Source organism: Haliotis asinina, chromosome 14, assembly GCF_037392515.1.
Source record: "Haliotis asinina isolate JCU_RB_2024 chromosome 14, JCU_Hal_asi_v2, whole genome shotgun sequence".
NCBI classification, from domain to species: domain Eukaryota; kingdom Metazoa; phylum Mollusca; class Gastropoda; order Lepetellida; family Haliotidae; genus Haliotis; species Haliotis asinina.
In genome coordinates this window covers 7,244,137-7,267,693 of record NC_090293.1, presented here as the reverse complement: position 1 = coordinate 7,267,693, position 23,557 = coordinate 7,244,137, and the positions used below count along the sequence as shown (strand labels likewise).

Genomic DNA, 23,557 nt, shown 5'->3' with positions numbered 1-23,557 from the left:
CGCTGTTGTTTGTGTTGCAGTCCATCAGTAGCAGCAGCTTGTCCCTGAAAAAGAAGAACGTTTCATCGCTAGTGCAGAAGTGGCAGCAGGTAAAGGTACAGGTTGAGGAGGAGGAGAAGGTGAACGAGGAGCGTCAGATGGCCATCAGACAGAAGCTGGAAGAGTGGAAGAGGGAGCAGGCACACAGGTAATCCTCACATGCAAGCATTACATTAACTTTCCCAGGTCTCAGTGTCTTTCCTTATGTACTCCCGTACAGATCCAGAAGCATTATGTGTTGTCAGAGACAACAAATGGGACTGATCAGTTTCCGTGGAAACAATTCAAACTTAGTCTCGAAAAGGAGGGATGGGCTTCATTTCCAGAGCACAGCTCAAAACTTTTCATGTCCTTAAGCAAAACCTGGCAAATTTGTGAGAGCGATCCCAAAGTGGTGCCTTTTCCTGTTTGCAAATATTTGTCATACAAAAAACATCAAGCTGGACCTTAAGTAATTGTCAGACGTTTTGTTCCATCAAGTATGTGATAGCCAGGGCGATATGTCAGTTTGCTCAGCCTACTAGAGATGCGAATTTTGTTTTTTCTTCTCTTTTTCAGCTGAGACCTGGAACATTTTACACTTGTCCTGATGTTGTTGCCCAACTCTTCTCTATTGACCCCACAGTAAACTCAGCAACATCCAGCAACATGTCCCAGTGGTCCCAGTGGAGTACACAAACACTACTGTTCCAAGCAAGCAAGGATGTTCTGTACAGCTTTCCCTGAAGCAAGAGATGCTGACCATGTAGCACAGAAAGACTACACTGCGGAGCTGTGGCTGTCTGTGCACCACCCAAACTACATGATGTCCGGAACAATGGATGTGCACCTCTTGGATACACACCCGCACATTAGATGACACCCTAAGGATCCACCATTGAGAGATGGATTGGAATGACCATTCTGACATGCTGTGAACTATATTCCTGATGTAGGCTGTTGGTACTACAGTCAGAGTGTGTCTTATAGTATATATATATATATAACTGATTATATTGGACATACCCATGCAGTCTGTATGTAGCATAGACAGTATTCTGTCAGCCAAATGGGCCCACATGATTGAGATCATCCTGTTACAGTTCAGTTCAGTTTTTGTTACAGAGGAATATATTTTCATTTAATCTGTAATGCCAAATGTTTCATCATCTGATTTTTTCCCATGATTTTAAGTTCAACACTCAATTTCAGTGGATAGACATAAAGGACTCATGTTGTTTATAGTTCTTCAGTTAATAAGAAACCTATCAGCAGGCATCAAAGCAGTAGCGATCTGATAACACTGCACTAAATACTGTTGATTTGACTTCAAATGTTAACTCAGAGTCAGGCAGGGCAACGAGATGAGAACATGACAGTTTGAAGGGCTTTACATGATGCATGATTATGTTAGTGTTGTACTTGTTTGAATCCGGCAGCAGGATGCAATTCATGAAAGTGCATAGAACTGAACTTGACACTGGTTTCTTGGGTTCAAGTGACAATATCCTCAGCATTACATGTAACAAATAATCAGTATTCAACCATGCGGTCATGGATACTGCAGATTTGCTGTCTCAGCAGTATTCACTGACTCTGTTGTTCTGTTATGAACTATATCCACTTGTTAAGTATTGCTAGATGTGTCAATTCACATCCTGGATGGTCAAAGTCTGTTGGTGTGACACTGGAAACAAAATGTTGATGTTTTTCTATGATCTACGATTTTTTTTCACGAGTGATAGCTGATGTAGAAAAACAAATAATCATGGTGATCGGGTCTTTTAGAAAATATGTATATGATAATTACTATGACACATTATTGTCATGTTGATACTTGAGATGTGAGGTCATAATCATATAGTATAACTGATTTGGTACTCCTTAGGAAAAATTGGTCATGATGTACAAGTTTTGAGACCCTGATCCCCCTTATGATGTCTCATCCAGAGATGTTGTACAATACAAGGTCCACAATACAAGATACAATCACATGCATTGTGATAGATAAGTCCCATTTTTGTAGAGACAATCAGCAGTATAAACCTCTATTTAGGAGCTTGAGTCATGTAGGTCATCCTTGATGCGAAAACAAAAGTCACATTCAGTGTTTATAGTTAAGAAATACTCTTCAGATACTTAAGGATTATTTCTGGGATATGAACTCATTTCTTCAGTTGTTAAATTTGAACACAACAATGTCTGTGTCTTTATGCCCTTGAATCAAAACTGAAGAGAGTGACTCCATCATGGGTGAGCTGATCTAATAAAATACTGAATGCTCAAGCATGTTTTTGGGTTGATAAAAACATAGGCAGTTCTATGTTTGTTGAACAGGGTATAGAAATGGTTCTTGATCATGGGGAATATATCAAATTGTCTGTATACCTGTACATCAGTTTCAGTCATCATGTTGTCATGTCCGTTGTTTACCTGTAGTTTTCCGTTATAAGAAGTGTCACCAGAGTTATCCCACTGATCTCACCGTTATTGTAATTCAACTACAGCAGTGAATGATGATGTTAGTCGTCAAATAGTTCTGTAGACACATTGTTCTGAGAAAGCCCATTGTTAACAGTATTTTTCGCATGAAGCTGAGTGTTAGTTGAATAAATCAGGGATCTCAGTGTAGTGTCCTACAATAAGGTGACTGAATGACTGGTGTTAACATGTTACTGATATACATGTTATACACCGATCTGATCGTTTATGTGTTAGCTACTGCATATGATCATGACTCTGACATTCTGTTCAGTGCTACCCATACACATTGCATCCTGTTTGTGTGTTGAATGATCACTGTACAGACATTGGTGTAACACATTTGCTGTTGATGAAATGTTTCAGATTTCTTTGGAAGTAACATTTTATTTTTCAAACTCTTTATGCAAATTTTCTATTTGTTTAAGTTTTATTGGAGAAAACTTGAACTCTTGCTCTCATATTATGTGGTAGTATTGGATATCAATGTGTCGATTCATATTTAGTATTTATGAATAGTTTTATGGAAAGTTTTTGAAAAAGTTGATTTTGTGTTAATTGTAAAAGTATGGATGTATATTTTGATTTGCAGCTACCACAGCTTCACTATGTCACTGTGTGTACTTGTGATGTAATGTTGTCTTTATATTGGGTGTTTGTGTGTAGGTTACACAGTCACTTGTACCACTTATGTTAGTGGTTTCCTTGTTCTTGACTCTGGAGTATCAGTTTAGTATTGAAGGATCTAATATTCACAGTACATTTTGAGTGTAGTCATAGCAGTACACTACAAGCAACCATTTTGTGAATGTGTATGTTCATACTACAAGGGCAATCACATGTTACAGTGTTACAGATATCACAATTGACGGTTGTATGGATGCCCTGATGCATGATAATACAATAAACAGCAATCACCCCTGTAAGCTGGTTGCCACTAGATTTATGCTTTAAGTTAGTTTGACTGTTAGGAGTCTGTATTCAGTGCTTGAAGTCTGTATGCTCGTTCTTTAAAGTTTTCTTCTCTGTGTTTGAATCAAAGAGTCTCTTTATCGTTTACCCTTTGATTATGACGTCCTTTAAATCTTTTGCTTTTTTAATGTTTCATAGATACATTAGATTCTTTTAACTACTCTCCTTGATCTTCAGATATTATCATCACTGCAGTGCTTGAGCATGTTTGTCAGTATTTCACTGTAATGGCAAATCAGGTACACAGGGTGATTGTAGTAAGAGGTTCTGCAGTTTACTCTTTTAGCAGGGTACGAACCTCCCAAAAATTTCAACCAGACCATAGAGCAGGTTAAATGTAAGACTTGCCAGCTCTGACCAAAACCTGCCCACAAAATATTCTCATGTGCATGTCGAAATTTTTAACCCAACCATCGGGCAGGTGAATTTGAGAATCTGGCAGTCCATGTTGAAAACATGTCGTCCCATGCAGTCAGACTGGCAGATATATCAGTTGCTGCATTCTGGAATTACAACCATATGATCATGGATTCCAGCCTTGCTCAACCTCCATCTTGTTTCTAGCTCTGTCAACCTGGGCTTCACCAAAGCAGTAGAGGTCAAACTCATACACTTTTAATGAAAGTGTGACACAGCAATTTGTTAGCTGTCTCTAGTCCATCATTGTGGGTACATGTCTAATACTGTCAACAAGGTTGATTCTTCAGCAGGGCTGAACAAGTCTAGTGAATATTCAACAAACTGCAATGCTGTTGCCATAAGGCAAGCCATGTATTGACACCAAACAGTACAAGTATGTTAACAATAGTGACATTTAAAATTATGTTATCATTAATCATAAAAAAACATTTCCGTTTGTATATTTGAACTTTCTCAATCTAGTAATGTAATTGACTTAAATGAGCTCAGTACGTTACATGTACTGCAAGTCTTCCTTTCTGACGGATGATCCGTGTTACGTGAAGTGGTGAGGTTTCGTTTGTTGTATTCTGTATCCTGTATCATATCACCTTTTCCTTTGAGATGTGTGTCAACAAAATGTATCTTATGTCACTATTCTCAGTGATGCCAGGATCCGTCATTACATAGGGCTTTTCTGTTACTGTTCATTGACATTTTAAACTGTAAAAATACCAAATGAAACAGAGCCTGTACAAAAGAACTTCAGTGGAAGTTGTAAACCATGGAGATTGCATGTGAATGACTGAGTTATTCAAATAATGTCTAGATGAAGATGTTGTTGATCATGTTGCAGTGATTGTGAATATAGTTAGGGGCAAGGATTTACTGATTTCAGGAGAGTCATGTTTGGCACATGCTATATCATGAGTGTAGACTCAAGTTTGTTAATTGTTTGTCATGGGAATGTTTTTTGTCTCTATTTAATGATGTATATACTATTTGGGAAACATGAAACCACTTGATATTGAGAAGGATGAACATCCCTTGATGTATCTGTAGGTAAAAACTGATTCTTTGAAAAATATAACTTATGACTCTGGTGTTTCTATTTGCAAATCCAGAGCATTGATACATTTGGCAGATTGTTTCCATGGTGATGGTATTCCTGCTTGTGAATGAAGGTCATGATTGAATTGACAAAGAGAGACCACAGTCGGGATAGCACCTTGTATATTTATGATATTGCATATGCTGCTGGCGAAGGTCTGGGGTTCTTATGACAGTGTGGCAGCTACATTGTATATATACTTTCTATCACCACCTTTGTTTCAAGCACCTATGATGCCCAAGAAACTGCTTCCCTTGCCTGATTGTTGAAACTGTCAGTGACTGATAGTTATAGGGCCTTGATGTTAATATCATAGCTGTCTGAAAACTTGTTTATTTCACTTACATTGCCAATTTGACCCAGTAGGACAAGATTACTGAGTGCAAGCCTTTACACCTTCAGCAGAGCTCTATATGTGAATATTATGTATGCTTTAACATTTATATATGATGTAAGAGCTTAAACACCATTAATCCCAGAGAGTCTATCCCTTTTGGCCAAGTCTGCTTCTTCAAGTAGCATGCTCACCTCTGTTCACAAACAGGTGCTTGGTTTTTCGTATTGTTCAATTATGCACTTGGGAATGAATTAAGTAGTTGAAAGTATGACCTGTAAAGTTACCTTCATTCCAAGTGTTTTTCACAGGCTCATCATTAAGAAATATCACCTCAAGAATATATGTGCTACCAAGTAGTTTGGTCTCATGATGACTGTACATAAAGAAGTATTTTATCAGTTGCAGTCACAGTGTAAATAAATGTATATCAAATGATTCAGAGCTGTTATTGTTGTTGTTTTTGTCTTCCCAGATCATGCAAAGAACCTCACACAATAGACTTTCATTCGCATAATCTGTGCAGAGGTGCATCTTTTAGCTATTTCAGAAACACTGGACTGGTTTCATGACTGATAGTCTCATTATACTCCTTGACTTAGATGGGTGGTCTCAGGTGCGTATTTGGTTAGGTAGAGTAACACCCCTTGGCCATCCCTAAAACTGTTGATTGTGATTTAGGTGCTGCCCTCAACACAATTCTCAACACATTCACTCACTCACATTGGAGAATACAGTAATAGAACCACTCCAAAAAATACAAACTTCAAGATGTACACTGGTTCAAGGCTCATTCACCCTGGCGATCCGTGAAGGTCCCGGGGTAGAACAGGACTTCGGCAACCCGTGCTTGCCATAAAAGGCGACTAACAGGATCGGGTGGTCAGGCTTGCTTGAACACTTATCATGAGTTCCCAATTGCGCAGATTGATGCTCATGTTGTTGATCACTGGATTGTCTGGTCCAGACTCGATTATTTACAGACCGCTGTCATATAGCTGGCATATTGCAGAGTGTGGCGTAACACTAAACCATTCACTCACTCACTCACCCTGGCAAAGTACCACATTTTTTAGTGTCGATGTCAAAAGGGTTTGAATCTGAGTGTTACACCTATCAGAAGAACTTTCTTATTGCTTAACATACACTTACCAAGTGTCCGCTTCCCAGACTGGCAAGAAACAAACCATATGTTGTTTTAATGTCTTATGAAAACAATGGGCATATGAGTACATCCACTATAGACTTTTATTAATTCTTACCATTGTTGGTTGGATGGCTGTTTATTGATCTGATATGCAAAACATTTTCAACAATTTTATTTTGCAAAAAGCAGTCACCATAGTCAGGTATTTGACTGATATTAAATGTTTGTAAAACAGTGGTTTTTTTCAAATATCACAGACACTTTTCACTTATATTATGATGTACAGCATTATAGGTATTATATATAGAATATTCTGATTTCGATAATACTGTTTGAAAACAATATTTCTGGTGAATTTTTAAGAATCACCAATTATTTTCTCTTATCGGGGATGTTCTTATATTGCCACGCATTTTAAACATTCCTACAAAAAAATGATCTGCTTGACTTACTGATATCAAGTCTGTTTCATCCGACAAATACGGCTTTGTAGAGGAGCAGAAAGTTGTCTCCCTTCGTTTGAGGAGTTGTCTCCCATTATTTATAGCAATCATAACAGTTGTAATTGTTGAAGGTCACGACGTATGCAACGACGCTGACGATGATAACCACTAACAATATGCATCCACAAGCGATGGCCCACAGAGACATCCGTCGTGACTGTGCAGAGAGCAGGATGGAGCCGTTAACGTCGCCTTGGTTCAAAGCTTGACGTGCCTGAAAGGTGTAGGTCACCCTAATGAGTGAAATAAATTTAATTCTGGCATACTTGCCGTTGTAGCGCGTTGTGTAATTGTAACTCTGATCAGACCCGGATCTTCATGGTTTGGTGATTCATTGAAGATTAGTTGGTAAAAATATAACTTACAAAATAATCACTGCTTATCAATAATCTGGCGTGTTTTGAGACAGTGGGACACCAGAGCCGACTGTTTTGTCATACTTCCCCTGGTACAAATTTACCTACTCAAATTTCAACGTCGTCTCCCTTGGATCGTACTCCGGTATGTAGATAATAGATGCTTTTAAGGCACTGTACTGGAATTTTTATCTTGCCTGATGTCAGGTAGCACCCGATGCCTGCATTGGGTGCGTTCAACCTGGCTACGTGACTTTGGGAAAGGCTGTGTTGATACATCACGAAAGCCTCCAGAATGTTGTATAATGCACAATGACGAAAGTATAAATCCATTGTCAATATGGATTCCCCGGTAGCCAGCCGAGATAACCCACATGGGATTAAGAAAAGTCGAGAACGTCTGGCTATCGCCTCTTGGTCGGAACGTGCACTCATACCTCTTTTGATTGCTGTTACTTTTCAATAGACGTCATGCGAATTATGGGTACGTTCGTCAAAGAAACTCCCACCAAATGCTCTTTATATATGTGTAGTTTGCACATAAAACTATTTACCAAACAACCAGTAGCATCGGCCATGTCATACTTTGAACATATTAATGTTAAAGTACAGAGCAAAAAGCACGCCCTCCTAGGAACTGACTAGTTTTTCACTCTGGTTTGCGCGGAGACGGAAGTAAGTTAAGAAAGGGTCACATGTACGTTTCGTCTTACGGCTTTTGACGGAATGATACGAATCAATTGCTACGTACCTCTGACGCTCTCATGATGGCCACGATGCCCAGTGGCCAGCAGCAGCAGATGGTGGCGAAGATGGCCAGACCCATGTTGTCGGGAGCGTTGGTGTGGACAGCAGCATAATTGATGCCGGGTTGGGCCACCTGTATTTAGCAATATCCTCAGTCTTACATGTCTGGTATGTATTTATGAATCATAAGATGGGTTGACTTCCATTCTTGTATTTCTAAGGAAAACGAAGAATCCAGTGGCCGTTCTATGTTACGAGACCATAGGAGAAAATAGAGAGGATATGCTATCCTAATCATATTCCTCACGCAATTGTGGATGTCGTGAACTGGACTAGGGTCCTTAAGTGCTTCAGGGTACTTCGGGAGACGTTAGTACTTCCGGTGACAAACAACGTTTGAGACCTTTTCGAATGGTCTCATGTGCGTCAGATAACTGTAAGGAACCGATAATCTTTACAGTATTAACATGTTTCTTTTCTTACCATGCCCAAATTAGCCAACTAAGTAGTAGTACGACTGTCAACAGTTGTGAGGGGTGAATGAGTTGGGTTTTACGCCGCTTTTAGCAATGTTCCAGCAATATTACGGCGGCTGACATCAGGAATGGGCTTCACATACTGTACCCATGCGAGGAATCGAACACAGACTTTCGGTGTGACGGATGAACACTTTAACCACTAGGCTCTCCCACCACGCGATCCCACAACAGCTGTGACAGCCATGCATGGTAGTACACTTGGTCTGTTGCTGTAAAGTCATATCTGGCGGTCGCACAATTTTGAACCAGAACTGCTTCTTGCATATATACGCTTGTCACCGCACTCTCCTACCCTGAGTCCCATGCTAGGTCATCGCTGCGCCGGAGTGTCTTGTCACCTGAAATCTCGTACCGGAAGTGAGCTGGGTCCCGTCTCGTGTAAAGGTAGCCGGTAATCAGCTTTTTACCGGAAGTAGCCGCTCGCGAGACATACAGACCCATACAGGGTATATGTTCCGATGAATCTCCACTATACCCTGGATGCATCTACGGCCCGAAAATGTTATTACCTCTCTTTGCTAGCTCCGCATTCTCACAGTAGCCGATCAGCTAAGCCGCCGTTACAACTTAACTTTGCGTGTCAACAAAGACAGCAGTTGCATCTGCGAAGGTTTGTTCGCAGTGCGACTCGGATTTGGGGGAAATCATACAGATACATGTATAGATACGTCCGAAAATTTAAAAAGTATACATATGTGCAAAAAACCCTTCTGCCTCTTTCAGAGAACCTGTGTATGGTTCGTGTTGCCGATTTTAATCGATTTGATCATTTAAAAAGCGGTAGCGAGATATGATTGGTTCGCTCAATTTCCAAGCGACCACCTGACTGGATAAAAGGCCAACCACTTGAGGTAATAATTTTATCGGGCATCCAGGGTATAGTGGCGATGCATCGGAACGTATACAGTGGAGATGAGGACCCGTAAACCCGAGGATGACATAGTCCTTATTATGAACTTTAAGGACTTTGTAACCCACAAACGGATGGACAGCAAATAATTATAATGTCTTCCTTTTTCAATTTCATTAAAATTACATGTAAACAATTGACCTCTCTCATTTAGAAGTACGGTTCGTTCTACCACCGTGTGTATAGTGTAATAAAGCACACTTTCGCAAGCGTCCTCGTGCTTTAACGATATAATAGTTCAGGGCGAAAGAGTGCTTTTTTACACTATACATGGTGGTAGAATGAACTGTATTTCTTTTCTAAGATGCCGTATTTAATAATATCTAAGCCTAATTTCGATTAATCTATGGAAGAAAACAAACGACGGTTTCTGTGACCTAAATTAAGAAACCACAGGGCTAACTGACGCGCTGTTCTTTGACGTGTCAGCCCCCTACGTTAACCCCCTGGATGCCGAGGTTTTTTTTCAGGCGCACATTTTCATAAGGTTTGAAAAGTGAACGTTGTGCGAGATTTGCGCTCGCGTGCTCCTGGATCTGCGTACGGCTATGAAATTGCACAGACATGTAGAATATTTAATTTCCTATCGGTTGGTATAAATATAATTGCGGCTACCTCAGGGGTTTGAGAAATAGACACTGCTAAAAGTTGTCCAAAACTTTTGTATGTGTTCAAAAACAGTAAATTTCTCAGTTTTTTATCGTGCACCAGTAAAAGCACTCTGCTACGATTTTTTTTAATTTGGCATCTTTACGGAAAGTGTGAGCGAAGAAAATACAGCTTGATATCTGAACGACATAAGTGTATATGAAATGGATGTATGTGCTAATGTCATACTCACAAAATCAAAAATGACCCGCAATAAATGTCAAAAATCGATTTTCTACTATGACGTCAAACGTCGACAGAAAGGTCATGCACGTATAAAGATAAGGGGGCATAACTCAGCAATGGTTTACATTAGGTCAATGTAACTCCGATCACATGGAGAGAATTTGCTGTGGATATAGACAGTATATTTTCGTGATGTTTTGTTCACAGTGAACCAAACTATTCCAACACAAATTTCCCCAATGTGAGAGGATACCTTTTGATAGTTTCACAATTTGTAAGAAAAGATGCAAGTGTACTACATCAAAAAGCAAGCAATAGGTATTTGGATGTCCCTATCCTATACATATTTTAGTTCTTAGATTCCCATATTCTCCTGTTTGTGTATATGTATTTTTATTATTTTTCCATCATTAGTAACGGAGTAACAGCCGCATTTTCAAACGTAATGAAATAACTGAAAATAATGCGACATTTTAGCTGACGTCACGGCATGTTTTGTGCATTTTGTGAAGTCGGAAAAAGACTACTCTGGTTGCTGATTAGTGTATATCTAACCTAATTTCCAATCAATGTGTAAAAGATCTCGGCTTCTGTGTCAGAATTCAACATTTTTTAGCCAAAATATAAAATGAATGGTTTTATCACTGAAATAGTGTCCTGAATATATCAACAATTACACGGTTTTACTACATATCTTATTGTGAGCAACACGCGCACCTGCCTAGCATCAATTTAGCGTAAATGAAAATTTCACAACACCTGAATATTCATTGAGTATTCATTTAGGAAGAAGTCTTTTCTCCTCATGATTATGAAATCAATTCCCTTCATAAGTATGCAATGAAAGGTACAAAGAGATCGCTTTTTCAGTAAAGAAGTATTAGAAAATGGACGTAAGGCTTGTCCAAATTAAGACTTGACCTGATTTATATATTTTTAACAATTTCCGTATAAATATTGTTTGAGTTAGACATTCTGCCATCAGATATATTTTAATCGCATTTGAAGTGACTTTATTATCGAAAAACAATGATAATGAATGATGAAACGTTTTTGACAAACTCTCACCTGGTCAATCAATATTCATAATAGTTTTGTCTATAAATCTCGATTTTGTACAGTTTGAAAAATGGCGACATGTACGATGAAGCCATTTTGAAAGGCGATTTTAAGCACTTTAGCTTGGTCTGAGATAATAGTGGATGGTATCAAGAAACAGGGAATTTTCCACAGAATTCAAAACTGTGAAGTGTTTATATATGCGTGGTATATTTAGAATTTTAATGGACCTCCAAGTGAGGTGTGTAGAGGAAGGACATATATGTCCCTGTGGCATCCAGGGGGTTAAGACAAACGTTACTAGTAAAACAAATGATGAACAGTTTGGTGACGGTTTATGTTTGGGTTAAATATCTTGTCTAAATCATTCTAATTACATCTGTGATCCTCTTAAACCATACAAGGCAATATGACCGTTTCATTTCTACTACCAACGAAAGTTTAGATCAGTACCGTGTCTCTGTAAAATTTTGATTCGAACTATGAGACATTTTATCCTTCGGAAAACATAAACCGAATGTTCCGACCAGTGATGTTAGTTGTGTGATGCAACTGCAAACCAAGAAACGGGATGCGACGAAGCAGTTTACTATGGAAGGCTGTACGAGGCGATGGCAACTGATATCCCTCGTGACGTCGGTTACATTGTGACGTCATGCAAAAAAGTTCGATTACGAGGGGGCAGACTGGAATGGCGCAGTGACGTCGACAGATTGTGACGTAATGCAAACAGTGCACATTATCATCTGATAAGGTATTTTTGGTGCCTTTGATCTTTCACAGAAGCATCTTAGAACTACTGACACAGACATTTTATCTTTTGAAGCAGATTTTGTGTCTGTAACAAAAATTTCAACCCTCCCCATACGATAGTTGGTGAAACATCCGAGCCTCTACTGACCACAACGGTCGACTGTTGCTGCATCCCAAACTGCTGTGGCTGCACTCCATACTGCTGTGGCTGCACTCCATACTGCTGTGGCTGCACTCCATACTGCTGTTGCATTCCGTATTGCTCTGGTGGTGCTCCGTACTGTGGGGCAGAATACCCAGGGTTGCTCTGGCCAGGGTAACTGGCGGAGTAGCTCGGTGGGGGCTCGGAGGGCGGGGCGTCCCCCAGGGGCATCCCTGAATAAACAAACACATTATGTAAAGTCCGAAACGGTTTTGGGCTTGAACGCCTATCGTATGATATCGTCTTTGACACCGAATAATGTGCCATCTTACCATAGACTAGTGGTTAACGTGACTGCTCGTCACACTGAAGATTTCCCACATTGGCACAATATGTGAAGCCCATTTCTTGTGTCCCCCGCTGTGATACTGCTGAAATATTGCCAAATACGGCATAACACTAACCTTATTCACTATGAACAAGCCAAAAGTTGACGCGCGAAGCAAAATAGAAGAAAATATACAAAAATGAAGAATCTGACTGACAAGGGTGAAGTAATTATGTGTACAACATTTAGTAACTTCGCTGGTCCATTCCTTACAGACCGTTTATGTGGCCTAGTTTAGCCTAACGGTTAGAGTATGTGCAAGGACAGATCCGTGTAGGTCCCGTTGTAGAATAGCTCTTCAGCAACTCATGCTTGTGGTATGAGGCGGGTAGTCGCTGACTTGGCTGACACATGTCATCAGTTCCCTATTGCGCAGATCGATGCTCATGTTGTTGATCACTGGATTGTCTGGTCCAAACTCGATTATTTACAGACCGCCGCCATATAGCTGGAATATTGCGGAGTGCAGCGTAAAAGAAAACTTACTCACTCACTCATACCAGAGCACCTTTAAAGATGACACCATGTGTTCGACGTTAACAGATGAAACAGTAAACAATGTCTGGATCTGGTATCCATGTTACACTGCTGCATCAGGTGCAGTGGTTACAAGTCTTATGTCGAGTCAATGCCAGTTAAACATTTAAATTTGTGTCTCAAATAAGTACTTTCCTCTTAATTTGTACAAACCAGCTTAATTGTTTGTGAAAGCACGATAAACTATGTACAAGTGACAAGTGACAGTGACAGGAGCATCACGACAACATACAAGTGTGGTCGTACACAGGCTTGGTATCTTGCTCAAAGCGCACAGTTTTATCAATACTGGACAGTTTGATCAATATTGGACAGTTTGATCAATATTGGGCAGTTTGATCATTATTGGGCCAGATAACCCATGCTGCTTGTAAGGCGCTGGAGGGTTAATAGTCTCACGACTTATTTGTCACCACTTCCTGCTGGGTGAACAGAGGCAATTTTGAACAAATTACTCTCTTGCCCAGGGAGATCACGTATATGATAGGGTCCTTTGTGAGGCTGGACTGGAGTCCTAGACACTCTCTGGAGTTCAGCTGACAAACACGCTCACCCATCCAGGGACTGTCCTCGTCCAACGTTGCTTAACTTCAACTGATTTGTGGCCTGAGCTCTATGCACAGGACCACTTACCTCGATTGTCTAAAACTGATATTTTATCCAAAAAGATTATCTTATTATGGTTCATACAACCACGAAAACGTCTGAAACCTTCTACAAAGGGCCAGTAGGTAAGATGTGCTTCTCCCTCGCCGTCTAATAGAGCTCACTGGAGGCATTTGTCATGGCAAAGATATATTTCATTCTGTACCTCTCTACACATGACCCAAAGAGATATGTGTGCTTTGAAAAAAGTGTTACTGCAATAAATATTCTCCATGAATAGTTTTAAAATTTTCTCAAGGGTTCAGATATAGGGTTCTCGTGATTTTTTGCAGTCCGATCCGTGAGAGACAGCATGCTCCACAACGTCTCAAATCTCTTAACTTGGTCACTGATGTGACGCTTCAACACGTTTAATTATCGGACGATAAATTTTCAGCGACATTCCAGGGTGACCATAATCTACAAACTCTCGTTGTAACTGTGACAAAGTAGTTGATAGCAACCTCGTTATACCGTTCATATTCACCCTACATGCAGCACTGGTGAGGTGGGGTAGTCGATACTGATATCGAGCCTGGACCACACAAACCAAGATTAACCTTAAATACCCTATGTGGTTTTCGGATTTGTATGTAGGGACCCAGCAGTTGAAGCAGATATCTTTTAAACATCCATGTTAGCTTCTAACCAAACTGACGTGTGAAGGTCCGGGGTAGAACAGGCCTTCAGAAACCCATGCTTGCCATAAAAGGTGACTATGCTTGTCGTAAGAGGCGACTAACGGGATCGGGTGGTCTGCCTTGCTGACTTGGTTGACACATGTCGTCGGTTCCCAGTTGCGCAGATCGATGCTCATGTTGTTGATCACTGGATTGTATGGTCCACACTCGGTTATTTACAGACCGTCGCCATATTGCTGAGTGAGGTGTAAAACTAAACTCACTCACTCTAACCGAACTTCAATTTGGTGATGTTTTTGTCTTTAAGGATTCAGGATTGAGCAATGCTATTTAAAGTTAAATAACAACCTTGTAAGCAGGGAAATTATTATTTTCAGGGAAACATCCTCTGTTAAGAATGTGGGTTATTATTAAATTTCTGATTTAGTTTCCCCTGTACAGCACCACAACAGAGGTCGTAACTGTCAACCAATATCTACCGTTTTACTTCACATGTCAGAATTCATGTCGTACAACAATACCCAGTCCTTTCCACTCAACTACCCGCTAACCTCAAGAAATAACAGTTCAGTCACTGAATTATTTTCGTTTAAAATACACTGTTTTGTGTATTCCAAGACATATCTCCGACAATAACAAGCCGCCATGTTGGAAATGTAACGACATTTTTGGAGAGCAAACCACCCAGTCTCGCCGCATTATATGGGTGAGTTTTAAAGTTTGAATATCATTATGAAATGAATAATACTAATGGTGTATTAATGAAACCTTTTACCTGTTTTCTCGCTCATGTCCTTTAGAGTTGAGGTCAGGGATAACTATGAATTTATTGGTAAATCCTCCCGAAAATGTCGAAACGATGACCTCACACTGTGTGTTATCAGTAGTCACGTGACATATATTAATCCGGACTTTGAACAAGGGAGAAGTGATACTACCACAGGGGTGGGCACGTTGTTGTCGTTACTGTTGACGTCAGGAACACGAGCCAAGGTAATACCCTAGACTTAACCGACCCCAATCCGTTGAAGGAGATTAATTATAGTAAAGGGCGACACGGCTGTACTCCATCATGTTTCCATTGTCTAACTAATTCTCTTTACGGTAAATATTTATTTATTTATTTATTTATTTATTTATTTATTTATTTATTTATTTATTTATTTATTTATTTATTTATTTATTTATTTATTTATTTATTTATGTTAATGATACGAACAGAATGAACAATTTCGTCACTGGGACTGAAACCAAGCCTTGCTTACATACATAAGTACAGTATGGTTCAAAATTATTGAGAATAGCTAAAGCATTTCATATTATTAAACGAGAACAAATCAGATAAAATTGAATGTATTGTGAAAGTGAACTGACCTTTTCATGTTGTGTAGGTAACAATTTAATATTTTATCAAGTCTCCTTGAGCTTCACGGCACAGTCTAAGACGGGTAGGCATACTTCCTATCAGAGAGGTTAGTGTCTCGTGAGTTATGCTGTCCCAGTATCGGACCACTTCTCTCTTCATGTCTTCAATTTTTGTCAACCCCTTTTGATTCACACATTCCTTCATCATCCCCCAAATGTTCTCAATGGGATTTAAGTCAGGACTATATGCAGGAAATGGTAATGCAGTCACATTTTTCTCCTGAAACCACTGCTTGGCATGTTTTGCGGTGTGTTTAGGATCATTATCTTGCTGCAAAATCCAGTCATTTCCATAAAACACATGTGCACTTGGAAGCAGAAAATTATCTAATATGTTAGTGTAGCGTTGACTTGTCAGATTTCCCTCAAACACACACAGCGGGGTCGTTCCTAATAAGGATATCCCTCCCCATACATGAAACTTTGGGCTGTATTTAGGTCGTCGATACAACGGTGCTGACGCAGACTTTGTCCATATTTTCACATTATTGGGATATACCCATATTGAGCTTTCATCAGTAAAAATCACATTTTCCCAGTCAAAGTTTTCATGTGCCAAACACCACTCAACACGCCTGTCTTTATGTTCTTGTTTCATGAGAGGAGAAGGAATTCCAGTCTTTTTCTCCCATCCAAGATCAATCAAATTTCTTCTAACTGTAGATTTTGATACAACTGTTGATCCCCTTTCTATCATTTCATACCTGATGTTTGAGATGCTTGCCCTTTGCTTTTTAGACGCTAAAATTCCCAGCCGGACGCGATCTGAGAAGTCCAATTTTCTGGGTCTCCCTGCTCCTTTCTGGTGCCCAAAATCCATTCCCTCTTTAAAATTCTTCCTAATCCTATACACAGTAGAAAGAGGAGTTCCTGTTCTCTCTGCCAATGTATTTACATCATCAATTCCTTGATTACACAACTCAAAAATCAACCTTCTTTTATCTTCAGCAGACATTGTTGACAGTGCTGAGGAAAATGACGTCTGCTACAAATTCAGGGGAGGTAACTCTAATTGTACTATACTCAGTAGGCGAAGATGAGTTACCTCCCTTATACCAGTACTTAGTTTTAAGTATCAGTGAATCAGTTGAGGTGTTAGGATAGCTCAAAGTAAGAAGAAAAATTCTCAATAATTATGAACCAGACTATATATAGCATTTGTCCGGAGACAGTGCATTCAGTGTTTACTGAATGATGACTAACTGAAGTCACAAGATCGGGTATTTGTAACTTAACCACACATAAACTGTTTCGTTCAATGCTTAACTGCGTGTTAATTTGGTCTTTGTGTTGTATCGATCGCACTTATCGATGGGTGTTTTCGAGATACCCAGACTGACCTGGGGTCACGAGTGGTTGCTTGGATTCAAGTTTCTGGTAGTGCACTCACATAGTATTTGTCAAATATTTCTTTGGATTCGTTGACGTCGCTCCTAGCAATATTCGAGCAACGTGACGACAGCCTCTAAATAATGGCCTCTACCAGACAATCCAGTGATTGATATAATGAGCAACGATTAATATTGTACGAGGTTCGCTCTCATTAGTTATATGCCCCATTTGTTAGACATTCCAGTTGTCAGACAACGCCCATACATCAATGGGAATGTCCCAGTTGGACATTTCAGTCAGTTAGATGAACCTAAAGAAAACCGTTATTGTGTGTAAATGTCCTGGAGTTTTTTTTCCAAATTATCTATATCAAATCTCTGCCAACAAGCTACTAAAATCATGTAAATTGTTCTGTTTTATATATTTACACTGAAGTCGAATGTTAAACTTATCAATACGATGTTAAATATATCTCTTTGATTCAATGACGGAATCAGTCTTGCTGTGCGGATGTGAAATGTGTCAGATAAGGTGATTAAAAACAAATTGAAAATGCACATATATGTGTTGTGCGATAATGATTATCTGAAAAGAAAAGTACCTCGTTAAAACGTGTGTTGACGTTTTGGTCTAAACTATACACCTGGAAATTAATCAAGCAACACCCCAATTTTTTCTATTGGAGCAACTTTGAAGTGTTCTGACAATCAAAATATGCCGGGTTGATATAGTTTGACACTTTTTTATTCAACAGACGATCTCTGACAAACAACTTAAAGGGAAAAAGTATCAAGACTTTGCTTTATTGCAACGAAATCCAAATTCTTAAAACTGTCTTAAATTCATGAAAAAATGGACACAATTTACTATTCATCCACAGACGTTGTTGTCAGGTGTATTAATACAAATGTCACATGGAAAGAAAGAACAGTCATCTGAGAGTCTGCACACCGACTTTCATCAATATCTAGTGTGTCCTCCCTGCGCACGCACCACCGATTCCAGACGCCTCCTCATTCCTTGGATGAGTCTCCGGATCTGATTCTGGGGGATCCTGTTCCACTCCTCATGCAGGGCAGCCGTCAATTCGTTGAGATTATGGACTGGTGGGTCTCTCTGCCTCACACGACGGCCAATAAAGTCCCACAAATGTTCAATGGGGTTGAGGTCAGGGCTCATGGCAGGCCATGGAATTCTGTCAATTGCATTTTGCCGCAAAAAATCATTTACAGCATGCGCCCTGTGAGGTCTAGCATTGTCGTCCATAAATATGGGTCTCGTTGCCAGAGGATGGTTCTCAAAATGAGGTACCACAGCCCTGTCAAGAACCTCCTGTTGGTAACGAACACCGTTAAGGTTGCCACGGATGGTAATGATATCCAACTTGCAGTTCATGGAAATGCACCCCCATACCATAACGGAACCTCCCCCAAAGGCCACAGTCTCCTGGATGTTCCGTGGAGCCATTGCTGTGTTCCTCTGCCTCCAGACCCGAGTACGACCGTCCACCATGTGCAGCAAGAACCGGCTCTCATCTGAGAAATGGACCTTCCTCCAAGAGGCAATGTTCCAGTGCAAACGGTCATTACACCAGGCCAGTCGGGCTGCCTTATGGGCTGGAGACAGTCTGGGTCGCTTGATTGGCCTCCTTGCCCGGTATCCTGCAGCTTTCAGACGATTCCGAACAGTCCTGTTCGAGATGGGTCTCCCTGGAAGCCACTCCTGTCTCAACCGAGAGCTCGAGTCGAAGGACCTGCGCCGTACAAGTCTCAGTAAAGCTCTGTCCTCCCGGACTGTGGTCTTCCTGGGTCTTCCTGGTCTAGGCAGGTCTTTAACTTCATTAGTGGCCCGGTATTTTTTCAAAAGTTTTGAAATTATGGAATGATGTCGTCCGATTTGAGTCCCGATTTGTCTTAGAGACATACCAGCATTCCTCATGCCGATTATTTGCCAACGAGTGGCCTCTGATAATTTCCTACGTGCCATGACATTGAAATGAATGAAAAACCGAATGCAATCGACAACCTGCGCTTGTAAACACCCCAGGGAAAAAGTGCATTTTTCGAAAGTTGAGGTTAAAGCAATGCACGTGCGCTGTGCAAGCTTCACGCGCGTCATATCAACCCATGAAAAGCTCATGCTGTATGTCAATACATCAAAATTGAATAATCAATCATCAAAATTACTTCGTTAAACTTTGTTAAGTTTTTATGTGTCTTTGAATTTGGTGTTGCTTAATTAATTTCCATATGTATATATTAAAAATAGTCATCGAAATTATCTTCAATCTTTATTCTGTTCTGGAACCAGTTGGAGTGAGTGAGTTTAGTTTTACGTCGCACTCAGCAATGTCCCATCTATATGGCCCCGGTCTGTAAATAATCGAGCCTGGACCAGACAATCCACAGATCAACAGCATGAACATCTACTTGCGCAATTGGGACCCGATGACATGTGTCGTTAGTCGCCTCTTACGACAAGCGTAGTCACCTTTTATGGCAAGAACCAGTTGGAAACGAAAAAAAAAAGGAATATGATACCAACAGATGAAAACGTAAATTATGCTGTATGAACGATGTGGTGGATGAGTTTCATATATAGTTAAATGTAAATACATGTATTATAGCAAAGAAACATCAATCTCCTTACCATCTTATTTCATAAAAAGACCATTATATTGAAATTTAAATCAATAAACTCTGTATAGATATCTGTAGTGAAACAACTCAGTATATTCTGTAAATATTTTATGCAAATTGTTAAATCTTCTGGATAAAAACTATGTGATATGCCATATATTACTATTTATTGTCGTTCGATGATCGGCCTCAGTGTAGTAAACTTCAGGTCAGTATTTTAATGGGCGTTTCCTATTTTATCAAGAGGTAACAGATTGTTTGTTGTTTTAACCTGTCTCACTATTGGGATGTCTGACAAATGGGGGAATACCTGTACGATACATGCCTACCCACATCAATTCGCCTCTTACGACAATGGTGTATGTTGCTGGGTATCATGTCTGGTCCGCAATCCTTTAGGGCAGGACTGGGTAATTTACATAACAAAAACACTGAAGAATCGAATTAGAACTTATCTTCAGTAATCCATGCCTGTCGTAAAAAGCGACTGACGGCATCGAGTTGTCAAGGTCACTGACTTGGTTCACACGTGTCATGGTATCCCAATTGCGCAGATCTATGCTCATGTTTTTCATCAGTGGATTGTCTGGTCCAGGCTCGATTATTCACAGACCGTCGACATATAGCTGGAATATTGATGAGTGCAACGTAAAACGTAACTCACTCACTCACTCACTCGTGAAGACTCGGGCCAGATCTGGTGAGAAACAAGTTATGCGCTCGCGCCGTTTATGAATAGATCGTCATTGGTCCGTATATGATCGTCAAAGTGGACATTAAAATGATCGTTTATATAACGCAAGTCATCGCATTTAATGCGCGGTCTATTGTTACAACGTACACGCATCACTCACGCCTTTATTGCTCATGCCATGCTGTCAAGCTGATGTTGTGAATGATTTATTCCAGAAAATGAAACCATTTTAAGGCTTTGAGCTGTTTCCTTCAGCATGCACAAGTTGACCACTTAAACTACAAAAATGGTCTAAATCCATCGTTTTCAATGACTTTACTGAGAAGGGAACTCTCCATTTACGACCAGGACCTAGTTTTCCGAAGCTCTCTTAGCGCTAATATAGTCGTAAGTTAATGTTAACGTACGGCACTAACGACTATCTTAGAGCTATAAGAGCTTTGAAAACCTAGGCCCGTGTTCTTACCCGTGCATGCGGGCTTGGACCTCGACTTTTTCCCTCTTGGGGTTCACAGCTCTCATGACAAAGCAACCTAATACAGCTGGAATGTTGACAGAAATACAACATAAATTTTATTGGTACCATGTTTGATTGTTGTGTGTAATTTATATTTTTTAGATATTACGGATTTACCTTCACCACGGAACAAGTATAGTGAACCCTGTCTAAACAGGCACCATACGGGGCCAAAATAAAATGCCGGGTTAGACAGGGTGGCGGATTAGACAGTGACGATCACTTTCCAACACGGCTGCCATTTACACTCGTCAGTCTCTTTATCTCTATAATGCCTTGATCGTTTGTAATTGTGCAATAAATTCTAACACTGTTTTTGACAACCTGCCGGATTAGACAGGAACTGGTGTTTGAAAGTTTCACTGTGTATTTCGTTTGATATGGACTCAGTATCTGTTTCACTAATGCACCTGAATACTATTTTGGTTTCAAACAAGCCGTAATATTGAGATAAACTGGTATGACGTAAGGTTTAGTTGATCATGTGCCACCGATATGATAGTGTCGATGATAAAGAAGCTATTACAGAGCTGATACAACCATTTCGACGCCCACTGTAACGGCATCAACAACTACGCCAGTATGGAACTACGCGTCTCTCTCTGTATCCTGTTTGGAATCTATTTGTCCACGGTCTGTTTGACAACAGCCACAGGTGGGTATAGTGATCGTCAATAATTATACTAATTATAACTCTATCATGCTTTGTTTTGAGGCCAATGACAGGACGTTGTACTTATTTGTCCAATCAAACTGATCTCATGACCCGGAAGAACTGTTTAGAGATGGGAGTGATTTAGATGGTGACGTCACGCCCGAAACGAAGCTATATGCTCGCAAAAAGATCCGTGGCATTTAACTTTTGAAAAAACTATACTTTGTCAAGAAAAAGAAGCCAATTTAATAAAACAAAAAGCAGGTAATCTTAACTTATCTATTCTAATCATGAAATTAACTATAGATAGTTAGAACAAGGACTGGGGTGTGTCAGTTCGCAGCCATTCGGTTGAGGTTGAAGTCGTTCTTCCTCATGGAATTGATCGCATTACATACGTCGTGTGTCCGATAGCCATGCGCCTTGTTCTCTGTGTTAAATCGGGTCTATAGGGCGTGTTCTAATCTGTCAACCAAAGGGTACTGTATGTGACACTTATCAGTCATATGCATCTTTGGACTGCAAATTGCCCCTGCCAAAGAGATGACCTACAGTGGGCGATGCATGAGGTCTTGAGGATTTGACACAAAGTCCTCAAAAAAGGGCTCACGAGGAACCATAATGCCACGTCGGTGACGTGTGTCTGTGAGTGATCGCAGGGCTAAAACGATCTAAATCACTTACTTACGACAGCCGTTGTGCTACGATCGCTGCGTGGAACATAGCTGAGTTTCGCTGTTGAAGTCATCGTAAGCCTGTTAAAGTGCGTGGGTTACGTGATCGTGAGTACAACGTTTTCAAGCTGCAGTGATTTCAAATTCAACTGAGATATGAAAGGCACCACTTGTATCCTATACACATCACACAACTTATGGCTTTAACAGTCAAACTAGACAGCAATTCAGCAATCTCAGACCACCAGCATACGTCCCCTACCGTTGCAGTTCAGTCTGACAAAGTCTAGATCGTAAGAGCCATGCATGAGGGCACCACTTAAAGAAAGCCCTGAGAAGCTTTTGCGCCCGTAAGTAGATCAAGGGACTTCGCGAGATCTTACGTTGTTTAGTGACAAACAACGTTTCATACTGTTTCGAATGCGACTTTACAGTAAAATCTAAATAAGTAAACAAAATTTTATACGATAAAATGTTTGAGTGTTTCAATATTTTAGTTGGTATTATTTTTTTCTAGATTCGTTAAAGGCAGGGCAGCGAAAAATGTAGTGAAACTCATCTGCAATTGCTGGGGAGTCACATAATTTACAGGTTCTATTTTCTCCTGGTATTTTAATCCAGCGCCCGGTTTCAATTGGTAGCCAATGATTGGAAGTTCTGAACTTTAATAATGGAACATAAATATGCTTGGGCAAGAATAGAAAGGCTTCAAATGAGGGTAGAGTTTTAGTATATTTATAATATTGTCCCTTAGAGCTCATTTCTATTTCATTCTTCCAATCTTGAAGAAAATGATCTCTTAATATGCATTCTACCATATTCAACAATCATGTTCGACTAAAATTACTAGGGAACATGTACACATTGCTAAGTCCGCATGAGTTTAAGATATTTTCAACAAATTTAAGCCAAGGATGGGAATGATTAGTTACTACACTATCTAGTGACATGAGATTATAGATTACCTGCGATAATTTGGATTGGGACATGGTCGTAGTAAGTTTATGCCAATAACTAATAATTCTTTTAGATACATGGATACTGATAGGACATCTTCCGAATTCACCATATAAGAAGTAATTTGGTGTAGCCATTCTGAGACCCG

The 23,557-nt window shown here is 40.0% G+C and overlaps 2 protein-coding genes across 2 annotated transcripts in view; one reads left to right on the top strand and one right to left on the bottom strand.

Annotated features, from left to right (window-relative positions):
• LOC137260604 (formin-binding protein 4-like) overlaps window positions 1-758 on the top strand; it is a 32,839-nt gene extending 32,081 nt beyond the window's left edge. The window contains exons 16-17 of the mRNA XM_067798198.1: window positions 21-187; window positions 598-758. Coding sequence (XP_067654299.1) covers window positions 21-187; window positions 598-601 — 171 coding nt within the window. The 3' untranslated portion in view covers window positions 602-758. The remainder of the gene's footprint in view (window positions 1-20; window positions 188-597) is intronic.
• A 5,787-nt stretch (window positions 759-6,545) lies between these two features.
• LOC137260605 (proline-rich transmembrane protein 1-like) lies at window positions 6,546-15,416 on the bottom strand. Its single transcript, XM_067798199.1, has 4 exons — window positions 15,292-15,416; window positions 12,312-12,538; window positions 8,073-8,201; window positions 6,546-7,179 (listed from the first exon to the last, which is right to left on the bottom strand). Exons 1-4 carry the CDS (start codon window positions 15,305-15,307, stop codon window positions 7,000-7,002), a joined length of 552 nt encoding a protein of 183 aa, XP_067654300.1. The 5' UTR covers window positions 15,308-15,416; the 3' UTR covers window positions 6,546-6,999.
• Between the last annotated feature and the right edge of the window lie 8,141 nt (window positions 15,417-23,557).